The 22,495-nt window shown below is 40.4% G+C and overlaps 1 protein-coding gene across 1 annotated transcript in view; it reads right to left on the reverse strand.

The window, feature by feature from the left end:
- Positions 1-22,495, reverse strand: part of KCNK2 (potassium two pore domain channel subfamily K member 2) — a 104,423-nt gene that overhangs the window by 29,631 nt on the left and 52,297 nt on the right. The window contains exons 4-6 of the mRNA XM_018553711.1: positions 8,087-8,259; positions 5,148-5,334; positions 2,336-2,475 (exon numbers count right to left, since the gene is read on the reverse strand). Coding sequence (XP_018409213.1) covers positions 2,336-2,475; positions 5,148-5,334; positions 8,087-8,259 — 500 coding nt within the window. The remainder of the gene's footprint in view (positions 1-2,335; positions 2,476-5,147; positions 5,335-8,086; positions 8,260-22,495) is intronic.

Consider the following 22,495-nt stretch of genomic DNA (forward strand, 5'->3'; position numbering starts at 1 on the left):
TGTCTAAGTCCGTGTCTATTACCCTCCCTATTTTGGTGTCATCCGCAAACACGGAAATATCGCTGTTAACACCCTCCCCGATGTCATTAATAAATAAGTTGAACAATATGGGACCCAGCACAGAACCCTGAGGCACACCGCTCATTACACTAGCCCAGTCTGAAAAGGTGCCATTTACAGATACCCTCTGGACACGTTCCCGTAGCCAGTACTCTATCCACGTACACACCACCTCATCTGTGCCCATAGCTCTCAGCTTGTGTAGCAAGCGTTTGTGTGGTACCGTATCAAAAGCCTTTGAGAAATCCAGATATACCACATCTACCGGCTTACCTCCGTCCATATCTCTACTTACCCCCTCATAAAAAGTTAGCAAGTTAGTTAGGCAGGAACGGTCTTTCCTGAACCCATGCTGATTGTCATTAACAAATTCTACCAGATAATCCTTTATTATGCCCTCTAGCATTTTACAAACTACCGATGTTAGACTGACCGGCCTATAGTTCCCAGGTTTGCACCTAGCCCACTTTTTGAATATTGGGACTACCGTAGCCCTCCTCCAATCACTGGGGATCCTACCAGTCATTAAGGAGTCCTTAAAAATGAGGATGAATGGTCTAGTTATAACCTGGCTTAATTCCTTAAGTACCTTGGGGTGAAGGTTATCCAGACCCACTGCTTTGTATGCATTGAGCATTTTAAGTTTTTTTCATTAATTCTAGGCTTTTAAAAATGATATGCAACGCAACCAGGCTAGAATTTTTATTTTAAGTGTAACAAATGGCCAAAACTTTTATACTTGGTTTTCGATGGAATGAAGAGTGGTTAAAATTGTGGATTTTTTCATCAATTTCCATCCTTGTGATTATGGGCACCAGCAGGGTCACAGTCAAATAAATCTTGATAGAGGTTCTATTCTTTTTCTACTCTGTCCAAAACCTAAGAAAAGTAATTTTCGGCTTTATAAACAATTTAATCATTTATATTTTACTTCTACAGTTTCTGTTCAAAACAGGCACTGGTCAAAGGAATATGTTCAGGAAACCAGACTCTACTAAATGCCTACTAAATGTGCTGTAAATGTAATATTGCTGCTGTGCATAAGACATTAGGGTGTGTCGGTGGTGACAAAGGGTAAGAAAACATTCTGGGAAAGTTTTCTTACTCTTTAATGTTAACTTAAAATAAAAAAATAATAATGACCTGATGCTGGTGTGATTTTTAGAGACAGGTGGACTGGTTTGAGTATTTCTGCAACTTCTGGTCTCCTAGGATTTTCACGCGCAATAATCTCTAGAGTTCACTGAAAATGTGGCAAAAAACATCCAGTGAGCAGCAGTTCTTTGGGAATAAGCACCTAATTAATTAGAGAGATAAGATGAGTATGGCCCAACTGGTTGGAACTAATAGTAAGGCTATGGCAACTTGGATAACCATTCTTCACATATGCGGTGAGCAGGAAAGCATCACAAAATGTACAACATGTCGGACCTTGAGGTGGATGGTCTACAACAGCAAAAAGACTATGTTGGGCTACATTCCTGTAAAGAACAAAATGCTGATGCTGGAGGGTGCATGACCTCACCAACATTGGACAGTTGAAGACTGAGAAAATGTAGCCTGGTCTGAGGAATCTTGATTTTTGCTGAGCACACAGATGGCAGGCCAGTTATCAGATACAACAGAACAGCTTAATGGATATGGTGAAATGGGAGGTTCACAGCATGAATGTGCAGCTGACAAATCTACAGAAAATGTTTATGAACACAGATGGTAGGCCAGCCACCAGATCCAAATCCATTAATATAGAATACCTTTGTGACATCAAAGATACACAGCATGAATCTGAAGAAACTGCTTGATGAAATGGTGTCAACATGGACCAGAATGTTTGTGGAATTTGGACTCCATGCCTGCAAAGAATAGAGGGAGGCCCTGCCCAGCATTAATATAGTGTTCCCACAGAGGAGGAAAGGTGTGTTCATCCTCACTCATCTACTGTAGGCCAAACAGCAGTTTGGAAGGGGGCTTCACAGAGGAAAAACCATGCACTGATATCTACCTGCTGGCAGCAAGTGGCAAATATGGAATATCAATATGTAACATTTCATGTTTATAATGAATAATAATATTCAAAAACTGATAAGGATTTATTTTACAGTCATTAGAATATATTCCAGACTCCTTCTTGGTCCCTGTTTCCTTTTTAATACTTACAATGGCTGATGTTTTACAAATCTTTTCATCTAGGTTTATCCGCTAACCAACATGTCATGTAGCCAGGACTGCTGTACACGCACTTCTAAAACCATTGCTCTGGTCATTGACAGCTTACCTCTTCCTTGGTCTTCTTGGACAGCACCCTCAGCCAGTCCCCGATCATACTAAGAACAGCAGCAAAATATGCGAGACCCACCAAAATCCAAAACCACACCACTGGCTTATAGAAGTCGAGATACTCAATATCTGAACCACCTGAAACATAAGGCATTCATATTAAAGACCATCAATCAAATATATAAAAAATATCCTTTATTTCACTAATATAAAATTCCAAATGTTGTAAAATTATTTTTAAGTTTAGCTAGCATAATTAGCAGAAATCTGTTTTTGTTGTCACACACAAGATGAAAGTTGCAATAAGGCCTTCTATCTAAGCTGCAGAGTAAAAGATGAGCGGCGTAGGTGGGCTTACAAAAAGGAAAGTAGTTCAGAGATTTTGAAGCCATTCCTGTCAGGAAGTGTTTTGTCATAACAACCCAATATTTGGGCAAAATGTTGGTTTAAAAGCTGCTGCTTTTTGACCTTCAGGTGCTTGCCTGACTTTACGTCTATTGATACCATCCTTATATGACATTCTCGTCAGACAGCATTGGATGGTATAAAGCTATAAAAGGTCACTCCTGGCTAGCACATTGATTGATTACTGTAGCTGCCCACACTCTCAGGAATCAAGTCTCTTTGTCACACTGCTCATGATCTCATACCTGGTGTATTGATATTCTTGCTCTCTAAAGCCCAAACTTTTCTTTTTCAAACGATCCAAACAAAAGAGAAACACTGTTCACATTTCAATCCCGGCTTCCGACTGCATCCACGACCCAGGTACAAGCATTAAATGCATCTCCAACTTAGACAATCAAAATTCAGAACATGCCGCACTCCACAGGATCTTGTCCAGAAAATAAAAGTCTTATTCGACTCCTGACCCCTCGGTTCAGTCGAATCGAAGGGCTGCTGCACGGGCTATTCACAATACTTCATACAGCAGCCGAGTGGCTCAGCCGAGCCGAAACCATATGCTTCGCCTCGGCTGAACTGTAGAGACAGGCGAAGCGTGGAGAAAGGTTGGCCGAAGCCGACTGATCTCCACGTAAATGACAGCTGGGCGGAGCAAGCCATGATCTCACAGCTGGCTCCGCCCATTTGTAATGACAGATCAGCATCCCCAAATGACCTGCGGACGTTGTTCTGTCATAAAAAAATAGCAACTGGGCAGAGCCGACCGTGACGTCATGGCCGGCTCTGCCCAGTTGTTATCCATTGCCCAGGACCTGCTATAAGACTCTGGCAGGTGCCGGCCAATAGGAACCAGTTGGGCGGAGCTAGTGGTGATGTCACCGCTGGCTCTGCCCAAGTGTTTATATTTTGCTGGCATCTGTCAGATTCTACATTTTGCGCCACGAGTTTGTCGGGTTAGCATGCGTCGTTTTTTCTTCTTTAAAATATTTTTATTTACCTTTTAATTTTCCTATTTATTTCAATTTTTTAAATATTTTTAAAATTTTTTTTTTTCCATTCATTTAACTTTTTTTCTATTGGGCGGCATTCAGCTATGTACTTACTGCCGTTTGGCCCCTATGAGAATAGGGGTGAACGGCAGCGAGTGAGATGCCAGCGCTTCAGCTCAGCCAATCCAGATGTTGCATCGGCTGAGTCGAAGTTCTTCTGCAGTTAGGCTCAGCCGAAAATGCAGAGCTTGTTCGGTTAGCCGAAGGCAGCCGAAGTACAGCTGAAATCAGCCATGCAAGGCTGAAGTGAATAGCCACAACAAAGTTCGGCTCACTTCACTTTGGCTTGGTTATTTACTCGGCTGCTATCACGTACCTGGTGGGGAGCCGAGTTGTGGGGAGGCCTCCTTTGCAGCACGAGTTCCACACCCCTGAATGTGGAGACAGGAGGTGGGGAAACTACGGGCAGCACCGGTGCCGGGTGATGCAGGACACTGGGCCTGGGCAGGTCCTCGAAGCCCGTCTTCAGCGATGTAGGAAGCAGGTGCTGATGCGGCAGGAGCGGAGCGGAGTCGGGCAAGCCAGGGTCAGCAACAGTCGGGCGGCAGGGTACAATAGGAGAAGGCAAAGGAGAATCCAGGGACAAGCAGAAGTCGGAGGCAGGCGGCAGTCAGGCAAGGTCAAGGAATCCGGTCGATAACAAGCAACAAGCAAGATACAGGAGATAACACACTGGAGCTGAAAGACCACTCAGCAAAGATCTTGGGAGTTGGGCCAGCTTAAATAGGGTCATTCCCAGACAGAGCCAGTCACTTCCTGTGCGCCATGCGCCGTTTGCGCATGCGCAGTCGCTGCCGCTCGCGCATGCGCAGTAGCTGCCGTTCGCGCATGCGCAGTAGCTGCCGTTTCCGGCAAATGTGGTGAGCAGGCCTATGCGCATGCGCGGTCGGGACTCTGCCGTTAGGCATGGTCTTACAGCTGCCTTGGGCAGCTAAGTGAATAACCCCCATAGTCTTATGTGCATTCGCATGTTACAGCAACTGTGCAGGGTGTATAATTATGACTGTGCACTCTAATAGGAACCAAAGTTTGATCCACTGCTTTCGGTAACTCACAGTTGGTCAGAAACCCCTCTCCTCCTTTTGACATACAAGTCTGTGTGAGGACACTTGTGATGAGGGGCGTGGCAGCACAGAACACAGCAGTGAGCGGGCAGCAAAGAGCATTGATAGAAGAACTTTTCAGCATTTCATATCAGAAATCAGTCACAAGTTTTAACAGGTACAGGAATATAAACAGACAAAAAGGTGTGACACTTCAATTGGGCTTTAAAGAATTATCATTCAGCACAGAGAAGAGATTACTTTAAGAAGCTGTGAGACTGACCCGACCTGTGTTACACAATCTCAAACATACCTGCGACGTAGTCTCCGAATCCAATTGTTGTTAAAGTGATGACCACAAAATAGAAGGCATCGAGGGTATGCCAGTTCTCGATATGCTGAAAAATTACAGCTGGAATGGCGACGAACAGTACACATCCAAATAAAATGAATATGACAGTTGAGATGATGCGAATTTTTGTCTGACTTACATTCCATTTCTGTAAGAAAGTATGAATAAAACATGAGATTGGAGAAAACACAGTTTTGGCCATAATACATTTCATTGCTATCCTACGTTTTGCAAGCTAGTGGCTAAACTCCGGCCTTCTCTTCAGTAGAGTTGTACCGCATCCTCTCCTGTGAGGAAATTACTTACTCTGATTTTTCACTGCACACTGTGAGCTTCTCACAATGTGCATTAGAAGTTGCAGTCACATAAAGCCTGCCTCATTTCCTGGCTGGAGGACATTCAGCATCATCTAGCCCTTCCTCTCTAGCCCGACTGTCCCTGGCCCGCCTCATTTCACTAATTGGATTTCAAATCAATGAATCATTGAGGCTCAGCATCACAAGTGGGTGTTTCATAGGGTAGTCTGAACGCAAATTCAGTCTATCCAGCAATGCCCACCTCCCAGACTGACATCTTCCCAATAAGGTATTTGATATTTGCACAACTCCTCCCAAGAGCAAGCGCACATTTTGCATCAGGACTGAGGACTGTGGAAAGGAGTACTGAGGCAGGGCACTGTGATTTTTTTTAGGAAGCTATGTACAACACCCTTCTGGCCCCTCCTACCTATGAACTGCCTGCATTGTACAGAGAAGCACAGATGTCATCACTGGGTCTAAAATAAAGTACGTAATGAAAATGCAAAGGTTTTATCTAATAATTTGATTAGCATGTTGATGGGGAGAGGGACTGGGGAAGGCAAAATATAAGCAGATGAAACAGTTTTAAGCATACCACTGGAAATTCATCTAATTTTGTCTTGCTGACCCTTGCCATTGAGACAGAAAAAGATGGGAAAGCCAAAAATTGGTCACTAGAAGAGGAGGCAAGAGTCACTCTTCCAATGAGGATAGTGACAAATGTCTAAGAGAGAAATTTTCCTCACCATGTAGATATTCCCCCTCACTGTTTTCTGCATGTCTGGATTAGTGAAGTTAAATCTCACAGAAAGCAATAAACTGATAAAGGTTTTAACTCTTTCCTATGCTATCCAAAAAAATTTGTAAAAAAAGTTTAGGCTAAATATACACTATAATATTGGGCTAAAGGAAATAGGAAAAAATCACAGCTGGACAAATCCCAGGAGCCAGGTAGCCCATGCATCTTAAAAATTGCAGCTGGCGCCTAACTTTTGAGGTTTTCTCTAGTTGTTGTCAATGGAACTGGCCCCCCCAAAAAATGTTGTTGGTTCCCGGATTGGATAGAGTGGCTCCTGAATTCCATATTAATTTGTCCACCTCTGGGATAAATGTACGGTTATGTGGGGAATGATGCTCCTGCAAGCCAACTGCTAAAACATATGCAGAGATCTTCTAGTGTTCTTCCTTCTGGAGGGTGGCTACCTTTGTTCCCCATGGTCCCTGTGTGTGTTGTAAAGTTGTCACCGCTCCAAGCTCACTCCTGTGATGGACTACAATCTTATGTTTAGTTTACTAATTTGTATTCAGATTGTAGTTAATTACACGAGTGAGCTTGGAGTGGTGACTACTTTACAACACAAACAGGGACCATGGGGAACAAAAGTAACCACCCTCCAGAAGGAAGGACAGTGTCAGCACCAATTCAGAGATGATTTGAGGATCTACAGTTGAGTGATGCACAAATAAGGTCCAATATTATTAATAGTTCAGGTACTTGAATGCATTTTTAGGATTTAACTCCCAAGCTTAGTGCCACTTTAAGCAGACTAAACAGCATTTGTATTGATATGGAAATGTTGACTTTTTGAAAAAGTCAGCAGCTATGCCCTATTCTCCATCTTTAGCCACTCCCCCAGATTCTGATATATGCAGAAAGAAGTGACAAATGGAAATGTCTTTCATATGCGAGTTGTGATTGATAGTCTTCTCCATGCTGTTTGAAAGGTTTCAGGGAATTGCGAGGTACCGGGAGACACATTTGGGCAGAGTATTTGTTCGCTCAATTTGGAGTGTTATGTTGTTTATAGGCTGAACAGTTCCGATTTGGCAGCGGATTCTGTAAACATTGGCAGAGGAAAGGGTTGCTTAAATCTCATCTGAAATAGTCCTCACACAGCTTTTAATTGCAACCTCTATTCAAAAGAGGCATTATAGCCTCCATGACACAAATGTCTGTAGAAAGGCTGATAATAATGAAAAATCCTTCTATAAATCAAAAACAATTTTGTTTTACTATACTACCTTTTTTTGGGGGGGGTGTTGGTAAGGTTAAGCATTTATTTCCTCTATAGCATTTAACAACTTTCTTCTGCAATTATCAGTTTCACCAATGCAGCATTTTTTTTTTTTATATAGTTTTAAATTGTGAGATGCAGAACATAAAGGTACATTAAAGCCCAACTAAACCTTAAGTTTAAATCAGCTAGATAGATTCAAGTTCATCAAAACAAAAGTGTTCTTTGTGAATTTACCCGTGTGTTTTCTTAAGAAAGGAGCCACAGCCCAAGTAGAAAAGCCTCTCTCCTGCCTGCAAGCTACAGTGAAGGACTCTTGCTCTCTGTGTGGAAGCAGCAGCCTCTCTGCTGAGGTCAAACACACCCGTTGCTAAGTCAAAGCTGGAGTTTCAGCATGCAGCACGAGCTTTGCTAATTGCAGAGCTAAATTGGGTTTATCTCTTTTCATTCTAAGAACTTGTTTTTGGTTGCAGCTTCCCTGGAAATTGTAGCTATAGTACATAGTAGTGATTTAGTCATGGCAGTTAATAAAATGTAAAAAAAAAATGCAGATTAGCATTTAAAAGTTAAATAATTTCATACTTACTAATATACTTATTACGAATATATCTTCCACTCGGGCTATCCCTTTTCCAAATATTGTTCCCAACTGATCTCCAACCCCGGCCAATAAGAACCCGAAAAGGGGAATTCCCAGAAGGGCATAGATAATGCAGAAAATTTTCCCACCCTTTGTTTGTGGTGAGATGTTTCCAAATCCTGCAGACAAACACATAAAAAGCTATTAGACTCATATGAGAGGAGAATGCAATGGCAAAGGAATGGTAAATAATAATACTACGAGGAATTATTAGAGTACATACTTGCTGTTCTAGGTTCTTACAGGATAAATGTATTAATTCTATTTTCCCCCTCCCCTGATCTAACAGATCCCACCCTCCTCCTCGCAAATGTATACTTACCTCGAACCCTTGCCTACAGCCACCTGGGATTTTTTATAACCCACACCAAATCCTCTCTTTTTTGGTCGCACCTGCACAGTAGAGCAACAAAGATGTCAATGGGGCTCATCTACCTCTGTCTACCGACTGGGAGATGAGCCCCACAAAATTATTTTTGGTTCTACTGCACATTCAGGAGAGTCAGGGCTTGTGGCGTGGGGTGTCTATAAACACAGGAGGCTGAGGGAGTCAGATCTCGGTAAGTATGTAACCGTAGGAGAGGGTGGAATCTGTTAGGTCAGGGGAGGGAAGCAAATAAAATAAGTGCACTTTGTCTGAAAGTGTAACTATGTGCAAAGTTTTAAAATGGATGTGGTTTCAGCAGCCCCAGCTGACTCGGTGCTGTCACTCAAGTGACATTTCATACGTAAAAGGTGATGTAAGGAGTTGAGGAGCTGAAAGAGCACACAGGGCAATCAGAGGAAAGGGCTCTGCCATGCAAGGGGGGAGAGGACTGTGCTAGAGAATTGACTCTTCCTGGGGCAGTCAAACGCTCCAGCAAGTTAAAAAGTACATTGCAAGAAAATAAAAAATGATTTATGAAAAGTATAAACACTGTAAGTGAACATTGAAAATACTTTATTTTTCTGTGTTTTTACCTCCAGTGTTTAGAGATGGTGACAACTTAAGCTCTCCTTAAGATGTAGATTAGGTGTTGAGTGTTCATTTTAAGGGTTGAGTTATGTCTCAGCATTAAGATAAGTGTTAGGGATTGGTATCACTTGGGTTTCAAGAGTGCTTACAGTGCTGGGTTACCGACACCTATAAATTACAAAACAGTCTTTCTTTGTTCTGACTACTAGACATTCAACTAGACTGTTCCTTTGAACAGATAAAAACAAAGGATAGCTGTCACAAATTTGTCTCAGAAGGTCAAAAACAAACTTGCAAGAACAGAAGCTCTATAACACTGTTATAATAAGCAAAAAAACTGATTGGTTGTTATGGGAACCCACTTTTTGTACCTTATCTTTGTTCTTTGCACTGGGTTTTTTGGATGAGCCTGTTAGAAATGAGATGAGGTAGCAGGAACTGCCAGAGAAAAAGTGGTTTAGCAAACCCCATATAAATTGTTTTATTGAGGTAACACCAAAGCAGAATTCCAGGCAAACATTTTGTATTAAAATCTTCTGTGTAAAAAAAGTTTTCCTAGAGTTCTGCTTTAAAAGACAACTGCACTAAAGGTTCAGTTGCCCTTTAATTAATCTCCCCACACTTCTGACTGCTGCCCACCTTGTAAAGTATTTACCTTGCTCCCGGTTCCAGCGTTCTTCACCGTACGGCCCTGCCCAGCGTTGCACATTCTTTGAAGTAAAAACATCCCCACCAGGTCCTCCTCTTACTGTGCATGCTTTCTGTGACCTTATTTATTCCTATGGCTGAGCCATATTCCATTGGAAGGCTGGAGGCCACTATTATTAACCCCATTGCCTGGGTGAAATGCGCCGAAGGTGAGGCATTTCACCCAGCAATTCTAGATGCGCAGTTGACTGAGGGGCACACCGGAATGATATATATGGCATACATTCAACCACTATGCTTAAATGGAGATGAAACCCCTTTTGGTTACTTTTAGTCAATCTCCGCATAACCTGTGTAAAATCTACATAAAAACAGAATGCAATGATTTGCAAATCTCATAAACCCATATTTTATTCACAATAGAAAATAGAAAACATATCAAATGTTTAAACTAAGAAAATGAAATGTACCATTTAAAAAAAAAAAAAGGTAATTTTGAAATTGATGGCAGCAACACGTCTCACAAAAGTTGGGGCAGGGCAACAAAAAGCTTAAAAAGTAAGTGGTACTAACAAGGAAGAGCTGGAAGAACATTTAACATCTAATTAGGTTAATTGGTAACAGATCAGTAACATTATTGTGTATAAAAAGTGTATCTTAGCGAGTCAGAGTGTTTTAGAATAAAGATGGGCAGAGGTTCACCAATCTGTGAAAAGCTACGTCCAAAAATTGTCAAACAATTTCAGAATAATGTTCCTCAAGGTAAAATTGCAAAGACTTTAAAGGGATTCTAAACCCTCCATGTTTTTGCCTATATCTACTGCTACCAAGCAGTAGACATAGGCAAGAAGTTTTTTTTTTAAAACCCCGCTATAACAGAGGTTTAAACTTACCTCGTTATCGTTGCGCGCTCCCGCGCCGAGAATCAGGAACTGATCGTGCGGCCACAAAGGATATTGGGGCGGGCGCATGTGCAGTTCCGATCCTCGGCCGGGAGATGAGCAGAGACGCAAGGTAAGTCTATGGACGCGTGCACCGGCATGCAGACACTGCTGGATGGGAGAGACAGAGCAGTCAGCGCTGGATCGGAGAGCCGCCGCACCGCTGGAGGGACAGATGAAAACATCAGGGAAGAAGAAGAAGATCGGAATAAGAGACATCATTTAAGGTAAGTGCCAACATTAACATGGGGGGAGGGAAGAAACATTTTGACTTTAATGTCACTATAAATATATCATCATCTATAGTACAAAATATCATCAAAAGATTCTGAGAATCTGGAGAAATCTCTGTGTGCAAGGGACAAGGCCAAAAGGCAATGTTGGATGCCCTTGACTCTCAGGCACTCAGATGGCACTGCATTAAAAACGGTCATGATTCTGTGATGGACATCACTGCATGCGCTCAGAAATACTTCTAAAAATCACTGTCTGTGAACACAGCTCACCATGCCATCCAAAAATGCAAGTTAAAGCTTTATCATCTAAAGAAGAAGCCATATCTGAACATGATCCAGAAACGTCGCCGTCTTCTCTGGGCCAAAGTTAATTTCAAATGGTCTGTTGCAAAGTGGAAAACAGTTCTGTGGTCAGACAAATCAAAATGTTACATTCTTTTTGGCAACCATGGTGGACTAAAGAGGAGGGGGGGCATCCAGCTTGTTATCAGCGCTCAGTTCAAAAGCCTGCATCTCTGATGGTATGGGGTGTATACGAGTGTATGGAATGGGCAGCTTGCACATCTGGAAAGGCACCATCAATACTGAAAGATATATCCAGGTTTTAGAGCGGCCATCCAGGCGACATCTTTTTCAGGGAAGGCCCCGCATATTTCAGCAGGACAATGCTAAACCCCATACTGCATGTATGACAACAGCATGGATCAGTAGTAGAAGAGTCCGGGTGCTTAACTGGCCTGCATGCCGTCCAGACCTTTCATCAATTGAAAATATTTGGTGCAAATGAAAAATATGACAAAGAAGACCCAGCACTGTTGACCACTTAGAATCCTATATAAGGAAAGAATAGGACAAAATTCCTTTCCCAAAACTCCAGCAACTGGTCTCCTCAGTTCCCAGACGTTTACAGAGTGTTGTTAAAAGAAGAGGGGATGCTACACCGTGGTAAACATGGCCCTGTCCCAATGTTTTTGAGACGTGTTGCTTTCATCAAATTGAAAATCATATTTTTGTCTTAAAATGGTCCATTTTCTCAGTTTAAACATTTGATATGTTTTCTATTTTCTATGGTGAATAAAATATGGGCTTATGAGATTTGCAAATTATTGCATTCTGTTGTTATTTAGCTTTTACACAGCGCCCCAACATATTTACAATTGGGGTTGTATTATACAAAAGCATTAATTGAAAACAAAGAAATATTGCATTGTGCAGCGGTCGTATTATTCAGATGGTTTGGGAGCTATGCATTTCAACATATTACACCTTTAAACAAGCAAACTCAAAGGTCAGCAGATATGTAAGGCCTCGTTTGAACGCCTTTGAGATGGGATGGTCTTCTTGTCCAGCATCAGTACCTGACTTCACAAATGCTCTTTTGGCTGACTGGGCACAAATCACCACAGAAATACTCCAAACTTTTCTCAGAATAGTGGAGGCTGTTATAGCTGCAGTGGGACCAATTTCATATTAATGTGCATGGTTTTGAAATGGGATGTTCGACAAGCTCATGTTAAGCTTGTTGGACATTCCATTATAAAACCATGGTCAGGTGTGCACAAATGTTTGGCCTGTTTCCTTATGCTGGCTAAAAGCTCTACTCATGTCATTGAAACAAGGCATTTCTAACTGCACCTGTTCATCACCTTTGCATGCTACAAAAACAATTGTTTCTGCAAATTTATCGAAGAAATTATTACAGCTTTGCAACTGCACAGAATAGTGCTTGCAAATAAAAGAAAGCTCACAAATAACACATACATTGACTACTGTGGGTTTTCATGTCAGCTGACTTTGAGTCCCTCTCAGTGTTTGCATGTTCTAACATGATCTTTTACCATCACTTTTTTGTTTAACAAACATTTTATACATGACAAAAGATTCCCACAGCATTAGAGTTTGTCTAAATAGTCAGCAAAGCAGAAGCTATGTGCTTTTAGGCATGAGGTCTCTCACTGAAACCTACAAGAAGGGGAGGAGTCACTGCTCTGACTTTATGTCTAAGTTTTAGCCTTAGGTAACATTAGGTATATAGAAGGAATACATTTGAAAAGGTGTTGGGGCTTCAGCTGCTGGCTGAATGTAAGAATACATAATATCTATAGGCAATATTTTACATTTACCTTATAAAAAGTGTATGTTTTAAAATTAGCATTTTTAAAAATTGTAATACGAATTTATATATAGAAACAAAACTGCTATGTGTTCCCTTTATAAAAAATATAGTCACTTCCTGTTCTAAACCTCCCTTTGTGGTGCAAGAAGATGCCTACTTGCAAACAGGCAGTTATGATTAGAGAGGGATGTGCTCAGGTTTGTGAATTTGTTTAAGCACATTCTTGATCAGGATGTCTATGCTTACAGCACATCAGGTTTGTTATTCCCAAATCAGAGTATTAAGTCAACATTGCTAGAGATTGATGGAATGGCAGACAAGTTTAAGACTTTAGTAAATCAGAACAAAAGGTTCCAAATGCCTCACATTTAGAAGCATTGGCTACTGGTCTCATGTGGTATGCCCACACCAACAACTGACATGTACATTTTAATGGTTAGTCCCAGGTGTAGCCCCTTGGGTGTAAGAAAATGGAGTAGCCTTTCCTCCAGTAACTTTGTTTTTCAGAATCCTGAAACTAGGGATGCACTGATACTTTTCCAATACCAGTGCCGATACTTGGCATTTTCATGAGAACTACCAGGGTTGCAGAGGTTGCAGCTGGGACCTAGCTCTGGCGCTCCACCACTATCCTGAAATCATTAGTCTGTATTTTTTTAGAAAAAGTGTCACATGACAATAAACAAAAATGTATGAGTGCTTGTGTCTGTGAGTACTTGGGCAAGTATCAGTACTTGTACTTGCAAAACTGGTATCTGTGCATCCCTTTATTTATATTTATATAAATAAAGCAAAATCATACATTAAAACAGAGATGTACAAATCCCAGGAGCTCCGTGTGCTCCTTACAAATGACAGCTGCCTCCTAACTTTTGAACTTTTCTCTAGTCTAGTTTTGGAGCTCGAAAAGTATCTGTACTTGTACCAAGTGCGGTACTTGGTATCGGTGCATCCCTACCTGAAACCTGACTTAGTTACAGAAACTGGAAGCCAAAATCTCTAATCTTTGGCCCTTCTCAGACATACATGCTTCCCAATCTTGGGGAAAACACACAGTGATGTAGATCCACTACAAAAATGTCGAAGTAATATGAAAATCATAGTAAGAGGAATTGTAGTATAAAAGGTTGTTCAAATGAAAAAAGCTTCCATGTTTAAACAAACGGGAAACTCTTAAATATTGGTGGGATAAGTAATTCTTCAGTCACAATTTTGCTCAACTGCAGTGACTATAATGAAGAGGTCTCATTCTACCTGTTGGAGGCTTCTTTTAATTTACATGACAAAGAATGCAACTAGAAGAGTAAGACCCCATGGCCGCAGGGGTCAGATCCCAAAAACTTTAGAGTGCCGGAAAAGTCTGACAAACCAGTGGGTGGACCCGTCCACGAGAATCAACCTAACTGTAATCGATTTTTGGTAAGCGTAGCCTTTTACAAATATTATACCCTGACTCAATCTAAAATAAGATGAAGCATTCATTTTGTATGAAACAACCATCATAAGAAACTAAGCTTCTCTGAAGCACTATAGAATACATTCACAACCAACTCTGTGTACCTGCTTAAGTGCCAGAATGAAGGCTTGCCAATTCTGGTAAGAAGCAGTGGTACAGGTATGATGTGGAAACCCTAATGTTCTGCTCAGTGATGCAATGGGCTTCATTAAACTTCGCCTGAGAAGGACATTGCGTGGAAAGGGATGGGTTCATCTGTCAAGTGTCTTGTGTGACGCCATTACCACCTACAAGAACAGAAAAAAACAAAGGATAGCTGTCACACGTTTGTCTCTCAAGGTCAAAAACAAATTTACAAGGCAACAGATTTTTTACTGGCATTAATAGTGAGTCCAAAAAAATGGAACTGTGCCAAAGACATGATGACCTTTTCTAAAAGGTTGAAAGTAAAGAGGTGTATCGTTAATGTCCCTTTTTTTGGGGGAGTATTTGCTTTTAATCTTGAGCTGTAATTTACTACCTAAATTACAGCTCCAGTAATAACGGTAGTGTCCTAGATTTTGGCAAGTGGTTTCTGTGCTATCTAATTTTTTAAGTGATAGGTGTATTGTCTTATTTTCTCAACATAAAGAAAGAGAAAAATATATATATTTTCCTAATAAATTCTATGTACGATCTTCTGTGTTTAGGTTTACTCTGTAACAGAAAAATTCAGTTCCAGGATGTACATCTATCACTAGCTCTCCTTGCTGTGGAAGCTTACCCGAAATCAGATAGGTAACTTAGACCATAATCATTTAGTCATAAGATCAGAGCAGGAATCAATCTGCACACCAAATGTAGTGAGCTAAGAGGTGACATAAAGTTCTAAAATTCACTTCTGGAGGAAAGGTCCCAACTGTCCTCTGGTGGTGAGAAATCCAGCTAGACTGGAGAAAAATTAAGAAATCCTACTACATGTTTATAGAGTGATAACTGCTGCATAGTGATCCACTTTACAATCCAAAAAGTTCCAGCAACTTCAAGGGGTTTAGTATTACAAGTTTGCAAGTCCATATTGCTCAGGGTCCAGAGACAAACTAAAGTCCAATATCGTTATACAGGTAGTTCTCAAAGAAAGTTATGCACCATATATTATGTGGATCCCAATAATGTCCTTTACCAAATAAAATGTATAGATAAGTTCTATAGCTCTGCACCATAAACCTTTATACGGTAAGTAGTTGCAAAGGAAGCTGCTGTTCAACAGAGCTCTATGTGTAGCGTTTAAAGGAGAACTATGAGGTGAGTGCTTTTCCCTCACCTCATAGTTCTAGCCGACCTGTGACAATGAGACTGTCACAGGTCGGCTCAGTAGATCGGGAGGTGAGCGAACACATACCGGCGTTCGCTCACTTCTCGATCTTCTCGACCTAGGGTGACGGGAGGATGCTAGTTTGTGTCCTCCCGTTACCCTAAGGAGAACTATGGGGAAAAGCCTTAACCCCATAGTTCTCCTTTAAGGAAAGCCCTGCTATAGCATTATGTAGGCAGTGGATCTTAAGATATGCCTTGTGCCAAAAAGCCTTATAGATAAGTTCTAAGCAAGTTCTGCACTATAGAGATTATTAGTTAATTTCTAAGGCACATATTGCTTCATAGAGCTCTACATGTAGCTCCTGATGAATGTCCTACATCACAGAGCATAGTTCCTAACTTCCTATACAGGTCACTGTATACAGAAAGGTCTCCTGCATCATAGGGCTCAGTACATTTCTGGTCCACAGGTACCTCCTAAAAAAGGTTCTGCACTATAGAGCTTAATAAGTATCTGGCCCACAGGAGCCTCCTAAGGACACTTCTGCATCATATAGCTCTCTAGGTAGATATAGGTTTGTAAGGTCCTTTGCCTTCTGTGGGGGGGAGGCAGTCATTGAAGCAATAGCAGAGAGAGGTCAAATGATTTATTTCATAATATTGCTTCCATTGCCCTTTTCAACCATTGAATTGGATTTTGTTTTTAATACAGTGGAGAATATTAAGAATAAAGAAACTTACAGCAACTTTACCATGCTATCTTATCTATAATGATTATAATGCATGAAATATTAACTGTGTTTTTATCATCCTCCTTTCATCTTCGCTTTATAGTTGGAGGAATACTACAGAATTTTCTTTCCTCACCATGCTTTCAGCTCCCACTTTTCACTGGTGATATATTCTACCCTTCATCTTATATACATTCATACTCCATGGTGATACAATGAATGCTTCTTTTATTTGTTTTTTCTTTCATCTGTCTTGTCAGAATGATGGATGGCATCTGTCTTTCTTTTACTCACTTTTTTAGACACATTTAATTCTTCTTCTGGTTGTTGATTAAACTGGATTAATCAAGATGTATTCATTCTTATTTGTATAGTAACCATTCATTGTCTCCTAAAAAGGTTTTTTATTTGAACCATCCTCTCTAGAACCTCTTTAAAATAATAAGAAAAAAATACCAACAGTCCAAGTTCCTGTGGGTTTCAGTGTATTGATGTTATCAGTTTATTTAAATAAGATATACTGTATATAATATGAGAGCTTGGACAGTTGCTAGGTAGCAGAGAGCCAGCTCTGATCATGCCCTGTCAATGTAATCACTTATATATCATTAATCAATCATGGAACGAGCTAGAAGAGACTTTCATATCTTCATAACATCATAAGGTGCCATATCAAGAAGTACAAATAGGGCAGATGTTAGTGACATTCTCTCAGGCTATAAAACTCAACAAGTATATCAAGGCTATAGATAACAATAAGATATGGGTCCCTGGTGTGTGACTCACCTTTTGTTAGGTCACACGGTTCATATATTTACCAGCATAGACATTACTATATGGTTGTTTTATCACATTAGTACAAAAACACATGGCTTAAACCAGAATTACCCTGCAATGGTAATAGAAGATGTATGGACAAATTAATTATCTACTTCACATCAAGAGGTAGATTTGTGCCTATATTTAAATACTTTTTGGCATATACAGTATGTGATACCACACCAGCTGAATCAGAGAATCAGCTACAAGAAATGTTGATTTGTCGAGTTACCGTGTCCATGGGTAATTATGAGTTTTCAAAAAGATGTCACCAGCACACCATTTAAGTGAAATCAACAAAAGTCCATTTATTATTGGAGTACTGTCATTGCAGCACAAGCACTTTGGGGCTGCACAGGGTGCTCCTTCATCATGTTCGGCATTCTGAGCCTGATGAAGGGTGCCCTGTGTGGCCCCAAAAGTGCTTGTACTTTAATGACAGTACTCCAATAATAAATGGACTTTTGTTGATTTCAATTAAATGGTGTGCTGCTGACATCCTTTTGAAAACTTGTATTTCTTCACGTTAAGGAGTGCTGCAGGACACCTATATATTACATGGGTTATTATGGGTTAAGTGATGAGGATTCAAATTCTTATAGCAAAACACCTCAGTTCCTTCAGTATAGCCAGGCAAGTAAGTTTACATAGATAGCCTTTTAGAATATCCATTTTATTTCCTGTCTGTAGGGGGTTGTCATCAGTTGCCCTACAAGTTTAATGCCCTTTCTGTTTAGTTTAAAGTTGGGATCTCACACCTTTTGTTTTCTCTTCTCTGTCTATAGACATGTACGATCTCAGGTTAAAATACATTTATCTCTCAGTAATAATTCTGCTTCCTGTTCTCCCACTCCAGTGCTCTATGCTGGCAGAGCTAAGTAACGGCCAAACCCCTTGTCACAAATGTCCTCACACAGACTTGAATTGCAGAAAAGGGGAGAGTCTGCCAAGGTCTGTTACACTGCAGAGAGTGCTGGGACTAACTCCTGTGCTTATTGAACTGCACAGTCATACTTAGACATCCAGCTTTTAACAGGAACGTGGAAGGAAGCCCATGAAAATGGAGGTTATCACAAGTCTATCTCATTGCATTATCAAGATTATTCTTATCATACGGATTTGTTTAGCGCCAACACTTTGTGGTGCGATTTACAAAGAAAAAGAGACAGTACAGCACCAATACAGTCCAAGACAAGAGGGTCAGGAGGGCCCTGCTCCTAAGAGCTTACAATCTAACAGGGAAGGGCAAGTGATACAAAAGGTAGTAACTGTAGGGGAATGAGTTGTTTGAGCAAATACAACTTCAGTTGTTAGGTGCGATTGGGCTTTGGTGAAGAGATGAGGGATTGCCTCAAGGCAGACAGAGTAGGAGATAATTGGTTTTATTGGGGTAGGGAGTTACAGAGAATGGAAGAGTCTCTGGAGAAGTCGTGGAGAAGAGCATGGGAGGAGGCAATGAGGGAGCTAGAGATAAGGAGGTCTACTGCATAACTATTTCTGTCATTTCAATCAGCCTTTAGACCTCTGCAGACACAAACAGGAAGCCCTTTGGAGTGTACAGTCATATGAAAGAAGCATTACAGGTTCTTATTCTTCTAAGGGTAGTCTACACTGGTCTGTCTGGGAAGCGATGGAAGAGGCTCAAGGGATGCATGTGGTCTACAGAAGGCATGTCCTGTGTAGAATTTATCGTTTTATGGCTCCTGGCACTGAATTATCCAGGTATATGAAGCAGTGAAGCCTTTCATTTTTAATTTCATCACAAAAATGCTTTTATCCTTTAAGTGGAATCTCTAGTACTGTTCTAGTCAGTGGTAAGTTCAATCAATCTGTTCCCAAAGAAGCACTCCTAAAAAAAAACCTTCAAAAAGTCCCCTTTATAACTCATTTTGCAGGATACTTTCAGTGATACATTTCCAATTTAATTAAACTCATTACAATGAATGTATCTACTTGTAGCAATCCCCGCTAGCAGACAGCGTCTTACTGGTGTTCCTAAATGATCAAATCACTCAAATACAGGAAAAGAAGTAATGTCTGACCTGGGGAAGCAGATAATTAAGCGGTACATCTCACTCTGCAGTATCAGCTACAATATAGGATGAATAAAGCCAAAGGGCAAATAGTAGGCACAGTAAGCTGACAGACCTAACCCTTCAATTTGCATGAATCCTTCTGAATCTTCTCCACAGCCCCCTGAAACGCACCAAATCCCAGGGTATGGGGAGAGTAGACAAGTCCCCAATGCATCAATTTCTCCCTGAGGGACCTATCACCAGGCCAGACGACTGTTAGGTAGGGGGTGATGCTGTCCCTAAGTCAATGCAAATGCTGACTTTAGAATGTATCTTACACCAAAATATTTTTTTCCATTTTGAACAGAGTAGGGAAGGATTAGAATTTCTGTTAGTTCTTATTGCTCGATGAGATTCACTTGGGGAGATTTTCCGTCACCTCTTTTCCTGCTGATTAAGTGTCTCAAGAACAGGAAGTAAGATAAAATCTCCAAGATGGAAACCAACAGCAGTAAAAACACTTTTTTTAAAGAAATTACAGGAAGGAGAGAACCACCATCAGGGTTACTGTCCCTGTTTCCCCTTACCACCTGTCTGGTTACAGCTTTGCCAATGAGACAGGAAGCAAGAGGAAATCCCCTCATAAAGGCCTCAAACTGCAATTAAATCTGAGTTTTTGCACTTCCCTTCTTAGGCAAAACAAAATTAAAAAAAATTTTGGCAGGAGTTAAAGTGTATGTAAACCCTAACAATGAGCGTCTCTTATTTGCCTCTTGGGTCCGTTAAATATACCATTAAAAGTGTTTTGTAAAATCTGTTCGATAAGTGCAAATAATTATTTCCAGAAATGTCAGCTAATAACTTCCTGTGCTCTCTGCCTGTGCTGAATGTTATCAGTTATATTGTTCTGAAAACTACTGGACGCCACCCTACTATGTTCACCTCTGTGAATAACAAAACACCTCCCTCTATGTTATGAGGAGAGGAAGATGTTTTATAGTCCTAATACACTTCCTGCCCTAGGGGGACAATGCTATTACTCTAAATACTGTACAATGAGTGAGCACTATCACCCTAGGTCGACAAGTATGTTACTGGCAGGATCACCAGGGAAACAAATTGGAATAAAAGGAAAGCTAATGCAGCCACCTCATCTAAGAAATAGTAAGCTGCCATATGTTATGTCTTTTTCTTTGGTTTAGATTCACTTTAAAATTTAAGAAAGGTAATATTTGCACTAGAGCTTCAGAAGTCCCCAGCGGTGCCAACCAGAGGATTATTGTGAAGTAGAAGGTAAGCTCTGGTCTCTTATATGCTTACTAGTTTCCAGCTTACTCATTTTGGTAATTCTGTATCCGGTACAGACATTTTAACTCTGTGTGAGTCACTGATCCAAAAAAAGTAAATGGCAAATTAGGTCACCATGAAGTCGGGACTCCTGATCTACATATCATATCACATTTTTAGATCAGGTTAAAGCTTTTCAGTAGAACGGTTATAAATTCTGACAATGTTATTATTCTTGTCTGTGACTAGTGATTTGTCTGTGTGTCCTACTGATGACCATTTTCCCCATTTCCTGTAGAGTTGTCGCAGGAACTGGAAATCTTCCTAATGTGGTCATAGACAGAAATATGAACCCAACAGAAATTTTAATTCTTCCCTAATCTAATGAAAACTAAAACATACTGTACATTCAGAAAACGAAAACTAATTCTGTACATTCATACAAACATTCTTTTAAAAGTTATGTAGGGCAAGAAAACAGTTGTGTGTAGGTATGAACCTAAAATAAATTCTTTCCTAAACTAATCAAAATTAAAACGAATACTGTACATTCAGAAAACTAAAACTAATACTGTACATTCATACAAACATTCTTTTAAAAGTGCTATGGGACAAGAAGTCAGCTGTGCGTTGGAACTTATCTCTCTCCATTATGTGGCCCTGTACAAATGGGCATTAAAAAGGGTGCCAGGAAGCCACACCAAGCCCACAAAGCTCTTCATCGGTGGTGAAAAAGCAAGGCATTATTGAACTTGAAAGCTCAATATACACCACAGACTAAAGCAGCATTATTTCCTGTTCTGTTGTAGAAAGTTTTTACTTCTGGATATGGGGCATGGAACAACACACCATGAGATCACATAAGATATCCTGACTGAACTGGTAAGGCTTTTCTAATTTTCTAGTTTGTGGGTGGAGGAGAGATTGAACTCCCATTTCAAAACATAACTAAACTCCAACTTAGCCTGGAAAGAACTCAAATGGTATTACAGGAATGCTATCGTGCTTGGAGTTTCAGGACAAACTTTGCATTTAGATTCAGACCACGTTGACTCACACACAGTGGTGTAGTGGTCCGCAGTTCTGCCTTGTAGTGCCGAGGTTCAAATCCTGGTCAGGACACTATCTGAAAGGAGTTTGCATGTTCACCTTGTGCCTGTGTGGGTTTCCTCTAGGAAATCCGGTTTCCTGCCACACTCCAAAGATATGCTGGTAGGTTAATTGGCTCCTGTCTAAATTGGCCCTTTATGTATGCATGTGAGATAGGGACTTAGATTGTAAGCTCCTTGATGGCCAGGACTGATGTGAATATGTAACTAGGTAAAATGTTGTGTAAATTGTCGGCACTATATAACTACCAGTACAAAAGGAAAAAATGGTGGTCAAATCCTGGGTATTAGGTGTCAACCCCTAATTAATTTATCCAACATAACAAGCAAGAGAAAGTGTTTTTTTTTTTTCAAAAACCCCACTTTCCCTTGCTTGTTTTGTTGGACTATATAGATACCAATAATAAATAAATAGATAGACCATTTAATTAAGAAATAAACGATAATGCTGTAATTAAAGTTGAACTATAGGTAGATATGACAGAAATAAATGCATCTCTGTTTTCTATTATACATCATTGAATGTATTAAAACAAACAAGCAGTTTAAATACATGCATTGATTTAGGATCAGCCCCTTAAGCTGGAAGTTCATGAAGCAGCACCTGGGAGAGGGGCACTTGGTATCTTCGTCATAACACTGGGTATCAATTTAGGAAATGTGGTTTAATATTTGTTTTTCCACCTACCATTTTATTCTTTGGGTTTTATTCTTTTTGGAAAAATCTCTTTAACAAGGTTTTTTTG

This window comes from Nanorana parkeri, unplaced genomic scaffold (assembly GCF_000935625.1).
Source record: "Nanorana parkeri isolate BGI_ZX_2015 unplaced genomic scaffold, ASM93562v1 scaffold1, whole genome shotgun sequence".
Lineage (NCBI taxonomy): Eukaryota > Metazoa > Chordata > Amphibia > Anura > Dicroglossidae > Nanorana > Nanorana parkeri.